Genomic DNA, 16,170 nt, shown 5'->3' on the forward strand with positions numbered 1-16,170 from the left:
GAGTGAGAGTGAGCAAGAGGGTGACAGGGGGAGACAGAGAGGAGAGAGAGAGAGAGTGAAAGAGAGAGAGAAAAAAATACAAATCTAGCATATGAGAGGGAGAAACTGGAAGAGAAACATAGAAAGTGAAAACGAGACGGAGGGGGAGACGGATAGAAAAAGAGGTAAAAGGAAGAGTTCCATGAAAAAAGTGATAGCTGGACCTAGGCCTCAAAGGTGAGAGAGAGAGGACACTTCCTAAAATTAACTGAAAAAGAAGACTGACAGACATTGTGTCTATTCTTTAGTAAAGCATAAGGCAGCTTAGAACGGCCCGGGATCTGTTACCTGCATCACCAATGCCCTTAACGTCGTCACGACAAAACTCAATTACAAACCTAAATGAACTCATCCATCTTTTTCAGGGTTCTCAGACTCTCTTGGAGACGGGAGACAACTATGTAAACAAGCATTTGCAATGCAATAGGTCTCGCATTAGGAAAGTTTGAGCTATTGGTATTTTAAATGACAATTATTTTATTAATGTGTTTGTTTTTGAAAATAGCGAAATTAATAGCTTTGTCATTGACAATGACAATAGTTTTAACTTTCGCAAATGTGACACCTATAGCATTTGTACTGCAATATGTGTTGTATTTACGTGACAGATGTATTGGTATTACAAATAACAATGTCGTTTAATTTTTTTAAATAATTAATACTTAAATGAAAGTTATTGTAATTTATAATGGCAATAGCTTAAACTTTTGTAAATGACTTTAGTGAAGATTATGTTCAGTGTATTTTATTGTGACGAAAATCCAAGAACAGAAGTGAAATATTAACATCTTTTTGTGACTGTGATAGAGTGAGGGAGATAGATGGATTGATAGATGGATAGATAGATAGTGTGAGGGCGATAGAGTGAGGGCAATAGATAGAGTGAGGGCAATAGATAGATAGATAGATAAATAGCTAGCTAGAGTGAGGGCAATAGATAGAGTGAGGGCGATAAATAGATAGAGTGAGGGCAATAGATAGATAGAGTGAGGGCAATAGATAGATAGAGTGAGTGTGATAGATAGATAGATGGTGATAGAGTGAGTGCGATAGAGTACGATAGATAGATGGTTGTGTGTGTTGTGTGTGTGGTTGTGTGTGTGTGGTTGTGTGTGTGGGGCTGTGGGTGTGGGGCTGTGAGTGTGGGGCTGTGAGTATGGGGCTGTGAGTGTGGGGTTGTGAGTGTGGGGTTGTGAGTGTGGGGTTGTGAGTGTGGGGTTGTGAGTGTGGGGTTGTGAGTGTTGTGTTTGGGGTTGTGTTTGGGGTTGTGCTGTGGTTGTGGGGTTGTGTGTGTGGTTGAGTGTGGTTTTGTGTGTGCTTGTGGTTGTATGTGTCTGGTTGTGTGTGAGTGGTTGTGTGTGTGTGTAGTTGTGTTTGTGTGTGGTTGTGTGTGGGGGGTTGTGTGTGTGTGGAGTTGTGCGTGTATGGGGGTTGTGTGTGTGGAGTTGTGTGTGTGGGTGTGTGTGTGGGTGGGTGGGGTGTGTGGGTGGGGTGTGTGGTGTTGTGTGTGTGGGGGGGGTTGCACGTGTGGGGGGGCTGCGTGTGTGTGGGGTTGTGTGTGTGTGTGGAGTTTGTGTGGGGTTGTGTGTGTGGGGTTGTGTGTGTATGGGGTTGTGTGTGTGTGTGGTGTGTGTATAAGGGTGGGGTGTGTGTATGGCAAAAACAAGGGGGTAGTAAGAGGGAGGGGGACGAAATGGAGAGAGCTCCGACATGGAGAGCCAAAAGATGATTATTTTGAAATAAGGCTTTGAATAGAGAACGGGCACGGAGCCATGTGGAGCGGACGTGGGTGGGGGCACAGAAGGAAACTACTAGAATTCGCGAGAACGAGATGAAAAGTGAATGGCAGAGCAGTAAGGTGCGACTCAGGGGGCGGGACGGGGCACTGCAGCAGCTCAACTGGGGGAAGCATTTATTAAAAATAGAACAAATAAAAAAGGAATGAAAACGGTGGTTGGTGCGGGAAAGACAAGAACTGCAACTACAGAGAAAAAGCGCTTTTTATTCTATCATTACAAATCAGATCTTTACAAAGTCTTTTGTTTGTCTACAGACAGCATCAAACCATCCCCTGGGAATGGGGGTGGGGGGGGGCTCAAGTACTGGCTGGCTTCAGTAATAGATTATTGGTGTGATTGCATCATTTGCTGAAAGCATTCATAACTTCCTTCGCGCTATGGTCAAGGAGTAAATATTGAAAAATGTCTACCACGTTTTCAAGAAACTTGGTCTTCAGCCCCAAAGGGTTAACAGACTTTCGTACAAGCTTTACACATTTACTTTTTGTTGAAAAGGTACGTAGCCCCACTTAAATAATTACTATTAAAGACCTAGGATACTGCTAGGGTGGTCAAAAGAGTGTTGTGGTCACTATGAGGACTACCGTTCCTCCCCACAATTCCTACTATACAAGGCTCCCAGATGCAAAAAAAAAAAACCTAGATATATGTTGCTGGTGACATCGCCGAAAGAAGCTTTCAGGGGCGGGGGAGCGGATCCCTTTGAAGCACGGCCTCGCGGCCATGAAGATGTGTGAACAGCAGGGATGTAATTAGGAGGGGGGAGGAGAAGTGGAGAAGCCGAGCACGCTGGGGAAGCAACAGATGGCTTTGATGTGGATGCGCGAGGCCAATGTAAAACCACGCCCGAACCTTTATACCACATGGCATTACAGTGTGGACCTTCACCAAGTGTACAATATACTTATACACACACACATATATATATATTGCCAAATGTATTGTCTTAGTGGAGTGGTGTGGCTCACTGGTTAGAGGCGGCAGACCCGGAAGCAGAGGACGGCCCGGGACTAGGGTTCAATCCCCGACGCGGCAGGGTCCTGAACCAGGGTCAGCGGACTCGATAATTCTCGCCTCGGTGCCTACTCTAACCAGGGATCACACTCGGCAACTCTGGGCATTAGCTTGCCTCATCTCCACAACGGCCCCCCACAAACACCGGGGATGCCTGGTTTCACCTTGGAGATACCCAGGAGGGAACATCTCACAGGGAAAGCCAGGACGGGTTCCCCAGCGGTCTATAGCGCCAGGACGCCCCCGGGTAGCAGTGCGCTTTACAAGGCACACACTTTAAATTTATTGTTACCATGTTTACTCTATCCCAGCACTGTCTTATCTAATGTGGCAGCTTTGTACCCACACCACTCTGTACTGTCATGTTATCCCTTGAAGTATTATTTATAACCTTCCATTTGCTCATGCAAACAGATGAATCCCTAAAGGCCTAATCGATGTTTAAGATGAACCCAGCTTACCAGCCCATTAGGTAGAGCGGCAACCCCCACTGAAGTCGGGAGTTCCCTACACAGCACTGGTTGGACACGTTCTACCAGTAAGCCACTCCGAATAACATTCTATCCTAGAAAGTTCCTACTATGTTCCTACTTAGTAAGCATAATTACTACCCAGAACATTGCCACGTCTGCACTGAATATTTACGTTTTAAATGCAAATGATTTGTAACTATCTGAAAAGCAGTATTGGTGTTGTGTCTGAATAATATCAGATTTTCAAAGTTAATGTACCATTATGTTTTTAGCAAATTACAATACCGACTTCTGAAAGGTAGAAACGCTTAAGAATATGCTTATACCTGCAAGTCTTCCTCAGTTTATGCAGTCGCACTTTAGAATTGATATGCACAAGATGGAAGATTGCAAGCCAGCTGAAAAGATGCGGCCAAACAGCTCAGTCATTCAAAGTTCAATCATTTATTTTAAGTTTTTCTTTCGAAACGTTAAGTGAGGTAAAGAGTTTAATGGTTAATGTGTTTAAGCTTTCTTTCTTCTTAAATATTTATTTAATTTTAGCAAGGCAACTACACCTCGAATTTGAAAACGTAACTGTCAACCGGAAGGCAAGCCATGATCATCATTATTGTCGCTGTAAAATGTAACATTTCTAGAAACGTTTGTTTCATGTGTTTCCTACCTAGATTTAGTTGTTGCCACGTCCCAACGTCAAATCATTGAGCATGTACCTATCTGAAGCCTTTTACTCCACAAATACCCAATTTTTCATTTGTTTTCATACTTTAACATTTTAACAGTGCGAGATGAAAAAAAAACACATACAGACTGATTGGGAGTTAAGTTGTAACCAAGCATTGGCAAAACTCATAGGTCCTGCCATAGTGATGTATTATTGGCTTTGCCAATTAGTTTTTTTGCCACGCGGCACAGTATCTGTTAAGCTGTGCAACGTGGATAAAGTTTAGAAAATAAATAAGGTTTGACACAGCCGCCTACGTCATCATGTGGAAGAATCGAGCACCTTTTTTTTAATTATTAGCTGCCGATCCAAGTTGGATCTGTACCTAATACGAAAATAAAACACACAAGGCGGGTGGGGGGGCGTTAGCTACACAGGGATGGTGGGGAGGGGAACATCACTTACAACGCATTTTTTACAACGCACTACCATTACATCGCAACCATTACAACGCATACCATTACAACGCATTGCGCTGGGGGGCGCTCTAGGATAGGGAATATATTTAATTTACTATCCAACACCTTCCCTGCTATCCACGGGGACTGGAGTTGGAATAGTAAATTAAATAATTCACTATCCAGCGCCTAAAAGCATTATGCGTTGTAATGGACTGCGTGGTAAAAACCGCGTTGTAAAGGCATGCGATGTAAAAGCATGCGTTGTAGTGACACCAATCCTGGTGGGGAACAGAGAAAACAAACAGAGGACAGCAGAGAGAATCAGCGAAACAACAAGGGAGGGGACTCAAAGGCAACAGCGGTGAGAGATGGAGGTGACACAAAAGCAATAGGGGAGGACAAGAGCGAAACCAACACGGGCCTGGGGAAAGGAACACAGAGGGCGTGGGTGGGGGAAGCAATGTGCAGAAGCACAAACAAAAGCACACGAGGGAAGAGGGCGGGGGAAGCTGACAACAGACAGCAACATGGAGTGTGAAATGCACATGATGGAGAAAACTCGAAAACACGCACTTTAACGGAGTGCTTCAAACAGAACAAGGCAGCGCTGGGAGGGGGGCTGGGCAGAAATGCGAGTCACGGCCTGGCGGCCGTGAAGTGTGAAGCAGTGGGCGGGGGTAAGGGGAGCCTTTGAAGAGCAAGGCAGGGGGATAGAAGCGCATTCACGAGCACATGCACTTCTACAAATCCGCATCGTAAAAAGTCAGCTTTGTGGTTTGACTGCAATAGGTCTCTCTGTGAGACCTAAAAAGTACAATGTAAATGGAGGATTGCGTACAGGGATTAGGATAAAAACAATCAAAGAGGCTCTTCAAAGGTACAAATCTCAGGTGAAATCCGCAAAAGCCGACTGTTTCAGTTACTTTCAATTCAGAAAATCCTGCTTGAGAGCTTTTTTCCATTGTGAATGAGTTAGGTAATCCTGAAGCAGGGAAAAGTACAGCACCTGTCTCGCAAACTCCCTACTCCATAGTCACTATTTTTTTCAAGGGGAAAAATACTGGAAAAAAGCTATGCTTCTTTTCCCAGAACAAAGAGAATGATCAGAATGTGACAGTGACAATTCACCTTGAACACCGACACCCACCGACCATGCACACAACCTAGGATTCGTCCTCGACTCCCCCTCTCCATGTCTAAACAGGTCAACACCGTCTCCTCCTCCTGCTACAATACCCTCTGCATGCTCCGCAGGATCTACAAGTGGATCCCGACCGAAACAAGAAGAACTGTGACACAGGCCCTCATCAGCAGCAGACTGGACTATGGCAACGCACTCTACGCAGGAATCCCAGCCAAACACCTATGACGACTACAATGCATCCGAAACGCCTCACCCCGACTGATCGTCAACGTCCCCTGCCGCAGCCTACCTGAACAGCAGACTCAGCTTCTAGACCCCCGCTCGCCAGCTCCGATCCGCCAGTCTCGACCTAGCCGCTGTCCCCCGCATCCAACGAACAACCTCCGGCAGCAGATCCTTCTCCTACCTCGCTGCCATGACCCGAAACACCCTCCCCACCCACCTACATCAGACCCAAGACCTACTCGCCTTCAGAAGTCTCCTCTAGACCTGGCTCTTCGAGCAGTAGCTGCAACCCCTCGTCTCAGCGCCTTGAGACCCTCACGGGTAAGTAGCGCGCTTTACAAATGTTCTGATTGATTGAATGAACAAACAATAAGACGACGGTCAGGGACTTCTCTACCATAACTAGATCTCAAGGAGAGAAGTTTCTTATAGAAACAAAATCAGGATCCCCTTTATATTCTTGACCACCAGCTATTCTCAAGTTAGCAGAGAAAATGTAACACCACTTCCCATCAGCATTTGTAATACATCTCTTACGTCTGTGATTGTACCTCTTAATTGGAAGAAGGTGATAAATTCAGTATTTGTAAAGAGCAAACAATTACCTGACGGCGTCAAGGCGCTGGGGGCCGTCGGGAAGATTGATCGAGCTACTACCCAGAGTCACATGGTGCTGGGCTGACCTGCTGCCGGTGATCGAACTGTGAGCCCCCGTGTTCCGGTATCAGTCGCCCTGGCCGCTGCGCCACACCTTTCCCTCATCATTAGACAACTGCTAAAAGAAACTAATACAGAGGAGTCCCTTCTTTCAAACTACAGTCCCATTTTGGTAATTCACTGCCAGCTAAGATGCTGTAAAAAAGGGCCAATATGCAAATCTCCAAATATTTGGAAAACAATCTCTTCCTTGATCTTAGACAGTTTGAATGTAGACCCCATCATATCACTGAGTCAGCAATAAAGGCATTTACCAATGAGCTCAGAGAGATTCTAGACCAGGGTAGAGCTGTACCTTAGTCCTGCTGGATCTTAATGCAGGTTTTGACACGGTTTCTTACGCCACACTGTTTCTTAAAAAAAAAATCAGAAAGAGTCCAATGTGTAGCATGCCCCCCCTTATGAATCCCCCTTTTTTCCATCAGTTGTGCGGAGCCACAGGGGTCGTCACACAGCCGTATCCTGTGCAACATACATATTCTATTTGCCAATATTGTAAGAGCTCATGGGTTTAGTTTGATATTATATATGGACCACGCCCAAACAGTAGTGTTCATATCTCAAAATGAAATATTTCACTGCTTGCATGACTGACATATCCGACTGGATGCAGCAAAACTGATTGAAATATAACAGTGAAAAGAATGGGGGTTCTGTTGCTCGGTAAGCAAACGCCGCCACGGTCCACTTTAGGGTGATCAAAACAGCTCGGAGAAACACCTACTTCGGTAACATCTGCGAGAAGCTTAGGAATGTTTTCGGACAATCAACTGCCTTTTCCCTAATTAGTAAGAAAGTTACATGCACCTGATTTTAATTCCTATACATGCTGTATAAAATATGTTTGTTGCTCCCTGCTACATCCAGGAGGATCGTAGTCCAATCTGCGATTACCTCCAGGTTGGAGAACGGTAATGCCCTCCATTCTGGGTCTTCCTCAAAGTCTTCTGCAGCGGCTTCAGATTATTTAAAGTGGGGCAGCAAGAAAGACTTTAGGTTCGACAAAATTCGCATCAGTATCTACTCACTTGGGAAAACTTCACTGGCTCCCGTGAAAGAAAGAAATTGGTTCTAAATCCAGTGCTTTACTCATAAAGTCCATTACAATTCAGGACCTGGGTATCTAAGCTTCAAAATTCACAAAAATAGCCCCCTTAGATGTCTGTGATCATCACACAAATGTTAATCCATGATATCAAAGATAAAGTACACCAGACAGGATTTCAGGTTGTTCTTTTTCACGGTACACACTCTCTGGAATGCACTTCTGACAGTCAGAGAAAATAATGATCATAACTCCTTCCGGAAACAGCTGAAGACATGGCACTTTCTAATTAATTCATCTTTTTTTCTGGTAGACACATTTTTGGTAATTGCACAAAACACTGAGTTGGAAACATCGAAATACCTAAATATTGTGTTAAGAATATTGATATTGTAACATAGAATATCGATGTCATGAATATAGGTTTTTAGGTACATAATATTGTTCTAAATAACATCATTTTATTTATCATTTACTTAAATGCAGTTATAAAAATATGTGTTTTGATTAAGTTAATATGTGTCAATTAAAATATGAAATTAAGTTAGTATTGTTAGTTTAATTGTTCATTTTTAAGGTAAAGTTTAAAATGTAAATAAAAAAACTTAAATTAGTAATTTATGATGTATTTGCGAGTGTTGGGTTTGTAGGGGAATGCAGTGGGCAGTTAATAAAATTATAATTAATGTTATTAATTTGCATTGTGCAAAACATATTTTATTGGTTAATACTTGTTATTTTTTAATAGTAATGTATTTAAGCAAAAGTTTGTTTAAAGTACATTTACAATTTAAATTTTTGCTAAATATTTTTTAGTAGTGCGTTGATGGGTTTGTAGGGTTAGAGTGGGAAGTTAATTACATTTAACAAATATATATGTGAATGTTATTTTTTATTTGTTATGTAGTTGTTTAACAACTATGCAAACAAAATAGTTTAATTTGTTTTCAATTTTATAGTATATTCAAAGGTTGAGATTTTTTATTAGAAATTCATATTTTAGTAGTGGATTGTTTGTTTTGTAGGGAAGTTAAGTAATTGATTAAACTAGGTTACTTGTCTTATATTTAAGTATAATAATATTTTAAATATTTTACTTTATAGTGTATTTTTAATAAAAACGATATCCTTACCTTATTTTGGAGTATATTCCCTTCCACATCTTCCACAATATTCTTGACTCTATATTTTTATCATTCCTGTTATAAAGTATAGGAAGACTGTATTAAGATTAACGATATTTAAAAAAAAAAAGATATTAGTGTTTTTCTATATTTGTAGTCTCGATACGTTGTCATACAACCAAATTTTCCTTACTGATAGGTCTTAGTGACAAACACCCTTGGGTAGCTGTGCACTTTAAAAGTCTCATTTCATTTAATTGACTTCATTGAACAGACTTCGATGACAATGGTCAAGAGTCTGCCATGAGCAATGCGGACTAGAGTCAGTATTGCATGGTCATTTCAAAGAGGGGTCAAAGTCCCGGAACGCGGAGCTGGGGAGGCTACCTTCAGAAGGATTAGCAGAGCTCTGCTACACTACAGAGAACCCACCTGCTTACATCACCGGAGTATCCTTGACAATTGCTTCTTCAGCCTCGGTGGGAAGATGGGGAAGAGATCCAAGGAGAGACAAAATGTTATGTAATGTCCGTTTTTTGTAAAGCGCAAACAATTACCCGAAGGTGTCAAGGAGCTGGGGTTCCTCAGGAAGATTAAGTAAGCTATTGCCCATAGCCACATGGTGTGGGGCTGATCTGGCGCCAGTGCCAGGGATCGAACCGTGAGCCCCCGGGTTCCAGAGTCCGATGCCCTGGCTGCTGCGCCACATGTCTTCCATTACCTCCTTATAACAATAATATTAATAATCCACATTTGTAAAGCGCAAACATCACCCGTAAAGGTCTCCAGGCACTAGGGGCCATCTGAAAGATTAAGCAATTTATTGCCCAGAGTCACATGGTGCTGGGCTAATCTGCTGTCGCGCCGGGGATAGAACCGTGATCCCCAGATTCCAGCGTCAGTCACCCTGTCCGCGGTGCCACACCTCTCTCCTTGAAAGCATCGAGTGAACTAACCCCAGAAGAATAACGGGGAAGAGTTGTTAAATTGTAACAGAGTTCACAACCTAACACTGCTGGCAAGCGAATGAAAAAAATAACTTGTTGATATGAATATTGTAATCCTTCGGCTGAATCTATTTTTAATTATAAACTTAGTTGTACACAGAACTATATAAATTGTGCTGTGAAGAAGAGGTCACTTAGTGTTATAAGTCGCAAAACATGTTTTGGCGACATTTTGGGTTCCTTGATTACCAATTTATATTTACAAGTTAATTTGAGTATTCAATAAAGCACTGAAAATAAAAGCGCTTAAAATTATAACGAGGATCTCAACTTGTCACTTTGTTTGTGGAAAAAAAGGTAGGTGATGAGGGACAGACTCTCAAGACAACCCCATCAGCCAGAAGATATGAATGAATGAATACGGTACTTTTAGAGTGCATGATCACTCAAACAAGAGCATCCTGGCACAAACTCAAACAAACGTTCTGCAATAAAAAGAACAGGAAAGAAAAAAGAAAGGAAAAGAGGAAATACAGAAGGGGACAAAGGAGAGAAATACTCGTTGAAACTGGCTTTGTTCGCAATGAACCAAAGCAGTCCTGGAAGTTGCTTTCAGGCGTTCGATCCTAGGAACAGGAATGATTTGAGTCCTAGGGATTTAAATCTCGAAGAGGGAAGTTGTAGCAGATTCTCTGAAGACTAGAACAAGAATTTTGAATAAGACCCTCTTGTGCACAGGTAGCAAATGCAACTCCTGTGGACGATGAACTATATCTAGGGAGTTTAATCATCAAAATGGCGACTGGCGGCTGACTCTTGAAACCAACTTGAGTCTATGAAGCAATTGCTTTGATTCCCTGCATACAAGCTGCTGCAATATCCAGCCTCAAAGTTATCAGAACAAAGGCCACTGCTCTCTTTGCGGCTGGAGGGAGCAAGTCAAAGATTGTTTTTAAATATTTAATCAATGAAAAGCACCTCCCACCTATTGATAGTACTTGTGGCCGAAAAGACAATGCATTGGCAAATTTCACTCCCAATTTTTTTGCCACATGTATTGTGGATGGAGGAGGAGGCAAAGATTCAGACCATCACTTCGTGGGGGAAAGCGAGTTAGACTTCCTGAAGAAAAGAATTTCGGTTTTATCAGTGGTTATTTTCCATCCATCGAATAATACTTGTAAAACAATTCTCAAAAATTACGTTTGGAACCAAAGGAGTTCTTTACAGAAATAGAATCAATGTTGTGTGGTCAGCATAAGATGTGGTTGAGATTCCACAGGAGATGATCTATGTTTTCAAAGGGGCAAGCCAATGTTAAATAGTGATTGACTAAGGGATGAGCCCTGAGGGATACCAAAGGCTAGCGATCTTTCTTCCAATGAGAACTGTCCAATAGACACTAATTGTTTCCTGTTAGTCAAAAGAGATTTAAACCAAGCCCAGGCCTTGCAGGTGATACCAATATCCAGAAGACGCCGAAGAAGTACAGGACGAGAAATCGGGCCAAACGCTGCTGTTCGATCTAATAGGATCAAAACAGCGTTGTTGCCGTTGTCCAGCGTTATCTTTATAGTCTCAGAGACTTCGAGCAGGGCAGACTCTGTAGAGTGTCTCGGTCTCTACCCAGATTGATAAGAATGTAAGGCTTTCAAATTTTCCAATCAAATGGTCAGTTGAACATTCACAATCTTCTCTAAGATTTTAACCAGCACAGGAAGCAGCAAAATAGGCTGAAAACTGGCCAGAATTGAGGTGTCCGTCTGAGATTTTTTTAAGAGTAGTTTGACGACTGCCACGTTTCAAGGACCTGGAGCTTCCGCTAGAGAAATGGAAGTATTTAGAAACTGAATTAGGAACGGATTCACAATATGAATAGCCTGATGAACAATGACAGGCGGCATGGGTCCAGGGAGACACGGATTTACAAGCAAGGATAGCTTTCTGCAATTGCAGCAAGGCAATCGACTGAAAAGTGGATAGGGTAAAGTGGACTTGCGAGGCATTTAATGCCTCTCTTGGCTGGCTTGGTTCAGATTGATTGGCATCAAAGCCATGTTGAGTTCTTAAATTATTTTCTTCAAAGAAATTAGACAACCTGCCACACAGGGACAGTGATAGGGCTGCATGCTGTAATAAAGACTTGGAGATTTAAAAATACTGTGAAGGAGGAGGAGCTTCACGCGCGTCCAAGATGGCCGTGTGAGCTAGGAGTTCCCGGGACCCCAGCCGCCGGGAATATCCTGCATGAAATCCTGAACCGGTAACCTGGAATTTTGAGGCAGAAGGGAAGCGGCGCTGATCGCGACGCTCCGCGGCCGAATCCGCCGCAGTGCCTGAGAGCTACAGGGTCGGCGAGTTCGGGCCTACATCGGGAGGAAGCCGGGGCCTCGAGCCGGATTCGACCCCGGCTACAGTTGATCAACAACGGGGCCGATAGCCAGGGGCCCTACTTCTGCTGCGAATCTTGACCGACCCGGACGTGGCTAGCCCCCCCCAACCCCCCCCCCGCTCACCGGCCAGGGGCAGGAGGAGGGGAGAATCCTAACGGTGCAGCGGCTGTTGCCTCTCCAGCGGCGGCGCTGTGAGCCGGCACACCCTGCAGTGAGCAGGAAGAAAGACGGCTGGCCGTGGAGTTGGACCCCTGGACCGGCAGGGTCTGGAGTGGAGACTGGGCGCTTCTGGTGGTAGCGTGGCCGCAAGACGCTGCCTAATTGGCGGGGATAGCCCCCCCTTCTTTGTTGGGCTGACGCGGATGTGGCGCATCGGCGCGGCCGCCAGAGCAACTAGACCCTGCCACAAAGTGGGACTCTGATGGATTGGGCCAGACCTGGTCCTACAGGTTTGCTCCAAGTACATTGCAGCCAGGGCTAAAGAGAGCTCTTCAATCCCCACAGCGAAGATGGAAGCTGCGATGGCAGAGACTCATAAGGGGGAAGGGCGCTGTCGGAGATACCCTGGCCTTGAAGACTGAGAGATGGTCGTAATAGAATTGTCTATGGAGAGGGTGCCCAGGGGCGTGGCCATCGTCTTTGACCAGAATATATTGCCGAGGAGTGAGACGACTTTGTGTTGCACAGGGAGAATGGGGCTGATTGAGACGCCGTCCTGGTGAGCCCGCACAACCGTGTACAGATGGCGACCGCAATGTGAGAGGTGGATTCTGTGAACTACTGTGGGAGCTGACTGCCGTGCGGGAAGGGTGTCGGAAGTACAGAGGCCTCCTGCCCTGCACCTGCGCTCACGTTGCACAATGTGATGGCAGCCATAGACGGAGTCAAAACATCACTCGGACAAAAGATGGAGTCGCTCGACCACAAACTGGACACAGGGACCATAGAGGTCAATCTGATCCGGGCCGACCTCACCAAAACGAGTGAGAAAGTGAAGTCGTTGGATATCAAAACAGCGAGTCTGACGGACGACGTGGCACAGTTGCAGCGGGGGGTTCGGAACCTTAAGGCCTCTGGTGAGATGGCGGGCCGCCGACTGGACGAGTTAGAAGGGAGGGCCCAGAGGAACAATGTATGTATCACAGGTGTCCCGGAGAAGGCCGAGGGACAGGCCCCTGACTTATTTGTAGAGGATATCATACTCAAACATTTGAAACCCAAGGGGCTGGGAAACTTCTTTACTATAGAACGGACGCACAGAATACCGGGCGGATGGTTGCGTCCGGGGGCCCCTCCTCAACCAATGATCGCAAGGGCCCTCTACTTTAGAGATAGAGACGCTATCATGCAAGCCTCTAGGTCGGAGGGCCCTTTAAAGTACGAAAACTCAACCCTAAATTTCTTTCCAGACTTCACCCAGAGGGTTCAGAAACAGCGGCAAAGCTTCCTTGGAGTCAAGCAGCGGCTCAGAGACAAAGGATATAAATATGCCATGATGTTCCCTGCCAAGCTGCAGGTCGAGGCCCAGGGAAAGGTCAGGTTTTTCGACAATCCCAAAAGCACTTCAGACTGGGTTGACGGCCTTCCTGCACGGGCGGAGCCTCAGAGACGCAGTGGCAAAGATGGAGGAGGTCCACAGGAACAGGAATTACTCCTCCTCAGATCTACATTTAGATAGTTGATTAGTTAGAGTATGGGGCGACAGGCACACTGCGAGTTGGGGATTGGCAAATGCCGAGAGCAGGGTGCAGGGAGGGGGGTGGGGGGTGGTTGTGTTGTTGTATGTGTTGTGGTGTGATTGTGGTTTATTTTTTTTGGAGGTATGGTGCTTATTTTTTAGTCTCAGGTGATGAACACGTTGCGATGTGCGCTTTGCATGGGCACTGTGACACGGAATAGCAGAGGGTCGGGGATGAAAGTGCTGAGTTGGAACGTAAATGGCCTAGGTGACAAGATCAAGAGAGGGATGGTTAGTCAGCTCATTAGGCGGCATTCCCCAGACGTGATACTACTGCAGGAGACGCAATTGGTCGGTAACAGATGCTTAGCCCTCCACAAGGGAGGGTATAAATTAGTGGTACACGCTGGATTCACAACCAGCTCCAGGGGCGTCACGATCCTAGTCAAGAATTAATTCCCTTTGTCCGTGCGAGCCACCTGGATTGATCAGAGGGGCAGTTACGCAGGTGTCTCGGGCAGGTAGGGGGCCGGACGGTCACTCTTGTCTATCTATGTGCTGCCCGGCCTCCAGACTGAGACCTATCAGGATTTGGGTACTGTCTTCCTCTCATTACCTCTCGGAGATCTAGTATTAGGTGGTGATTTTAATTCTGTGTTAGATGGTGAGATGGATCGTAGCCCACCCCGTGTGCTTAGGCAGGTGCAGAAATGGCTGTCTGACTTTCTGGACGCTCTGGGCTTGGTGGACAGTTAGCGAGTACTTAATCCGACATCTACACACATGTCTCATCAGCCCACGGTAGTCTGTCTAGGCTGGACTATGTGCTGCTTCCCGCAGGGTATGCTCAGAGGCACAGGGTCAGACTTCTTTGCATATGGCCATGTCTGAACTGGGATGGCAGAGTGGGCTAAAGAACGGTGATGGATTAAACCCAGATCTTTTGACTGGGTGTGAGTGTTTGATTGATTCAGATGCTCCGTCCATCACCACCCCCTTTTGTACCGCTTTTGGCTGCCATAAGTGTGGCAGGGTATGCTCAGACGTGAGTCCCTTGCTCACTGTGCCACTGGATTCAAGCAAGCGGGCTGAAGAAGGCTGGAATGCCAGAAACCGGTCCTCGGAAGCTTGTTTCCGGTCTAGGGAAGACATGGCTTGGCAGTTCGGGCTGGACTGTTCCCATGAGGCACAGGGTCAGACTGGGCTAAAGAACGGTGATGGATTAAACCCAGATCTTTTGACTGAGTGTGAGTGTTTGATTGATTCAGATGCTCCGTCCATCACCACCCCCTTTTGTACCGCTTTTGGCTGCCATAAGTGTGGCAGGGTATGCTCAGACGTGAGTCCCTTGCTCACTGTGCCACTGGATTCAAGCAAGCGGGCTGAAGAAGGCTGGAATGCCAGAAACCGGTCCTCGGAAGTTTGTTTCCGGCCCAGGGAAGACATGGCTTGACAGTTCGGGCTGGACTGTTCCCATGAGGCACAGGGTCAGACTGATTTGCATTCTGAACTGGGGTGGCAGAGTGGGCTAAAGAACGGTGATGGATTAAACCCAGATCTTTTGACTGGGTGTAAGTGTTTGATTGATTCAGATGCTCCGTCCATCACCACCCCCTTTTGTACCGCTTTTGGCCGCCATAAGTGTGGCAGGGTATGCTCAGACGTGAGTCCCTTGCTCACTTTGCCACTGGATTCAAGCAAGCGGGCTGAAGAAGGCTGGAATGCCAGAAACCGGTCCTCGGAAGCTTGTTTCCGGTCCAGGGAAGACATGGCTTGGCAGTTCGGGCTGGACTGTTCCCATGAGGCACAGGGTCAGACAGATTTGCATATGGCCATGTCTGAACTGGGGTAGCAGAGTGGGCTAAAGAACGGTGATGGATTAAACCCAGATCTTTTGACTGGGTGTGAGTGTTTGATTGATTCAGATGCTCTGTCCATCACCACCCCCTTTTGTACCGCTTTTGGCCGCATTAAGTGTGGCAGGGTATGCTCAGACGTGAGTCCCTTGCTCACTTTGCCACTGGATTCAAGCAAGCGGGCTGAAGAAGGCTGGAATGCCAGAAACCGGTCCTCGGAAGCTTGTTTCCGGTCCAGGGAAGACATGGCTTGGCAGTTCGGGCTGGACTGTTCCCATGAGGCACAGGGTCAGACTGATTTGCATATGGCCATGTCTGAACTGGGGTGGCAGAGTGGGCTAAAGAACGGTGATGGATTAAACCCAGATCTTTTGACTGGGTGTGAGTGTTTGATTGATTCAGATGCTCCGTCCATCACCACCCCCTTTTGTACCGCTTTTGGCCGCCATAAGTGTGGCAGGGTATGCTCAAACGTGAGTCCCTTGCTCACTTTGCCACTGGATTCAAGCAAGCGGGCTGAAGAAGGCTGGAATGCCAGAAACCGGTCCTCGGAAGCTTGTTTCCGGTCCAGGGAAGACATGGCTTGGCAGT

The 16,170-nt window shown here is 45.8% G+C and overlaps 1 protein-coding gene across 4 annotated transcripts in view; it reads right to left on the reverse strand.

Moving 5' to 3' along the window:
* The window catches only part of LOC147700508 (uncharacterized), a 72,606-nt gene that overhangs the window by 22,033 nt on the left and 34,403 nt on the right, over window positions 1–16,170 (reverse strand). The window contains exon 8 of one of the 4 annotated variants that reach the window (XM_086929656.1): window positions 8,715–8,780. The exons of the other annotated variants lie outside the window; for them this stretch is intronic. Coding sequence (XP_086785782.1) covers window positions 8,764–8,780 — 17 coding nt within the window. The 3' untranslated portion in view covers window positions 8,715–8,763. The remainder of the gene's footprint in view (window positions 1–8,714; window positions 8,781–16,170) is intronic. 4 annotated transcript variants of the gene reach the window in all.

This window comes from Lissotriton vulgaris, chromosome 7 (assembly GCF_964263255.1).
Source record: "Lissotriton vulgaris chromosome 7, aLisVul1.2, whole genome shotgun sequence".
Lineage (NCBI taxonomy): Eukaryota > Metazoa > Chordata > Amphibia > Caudata > Salamandridae > Lissotriton > Lissotriton vulgaris.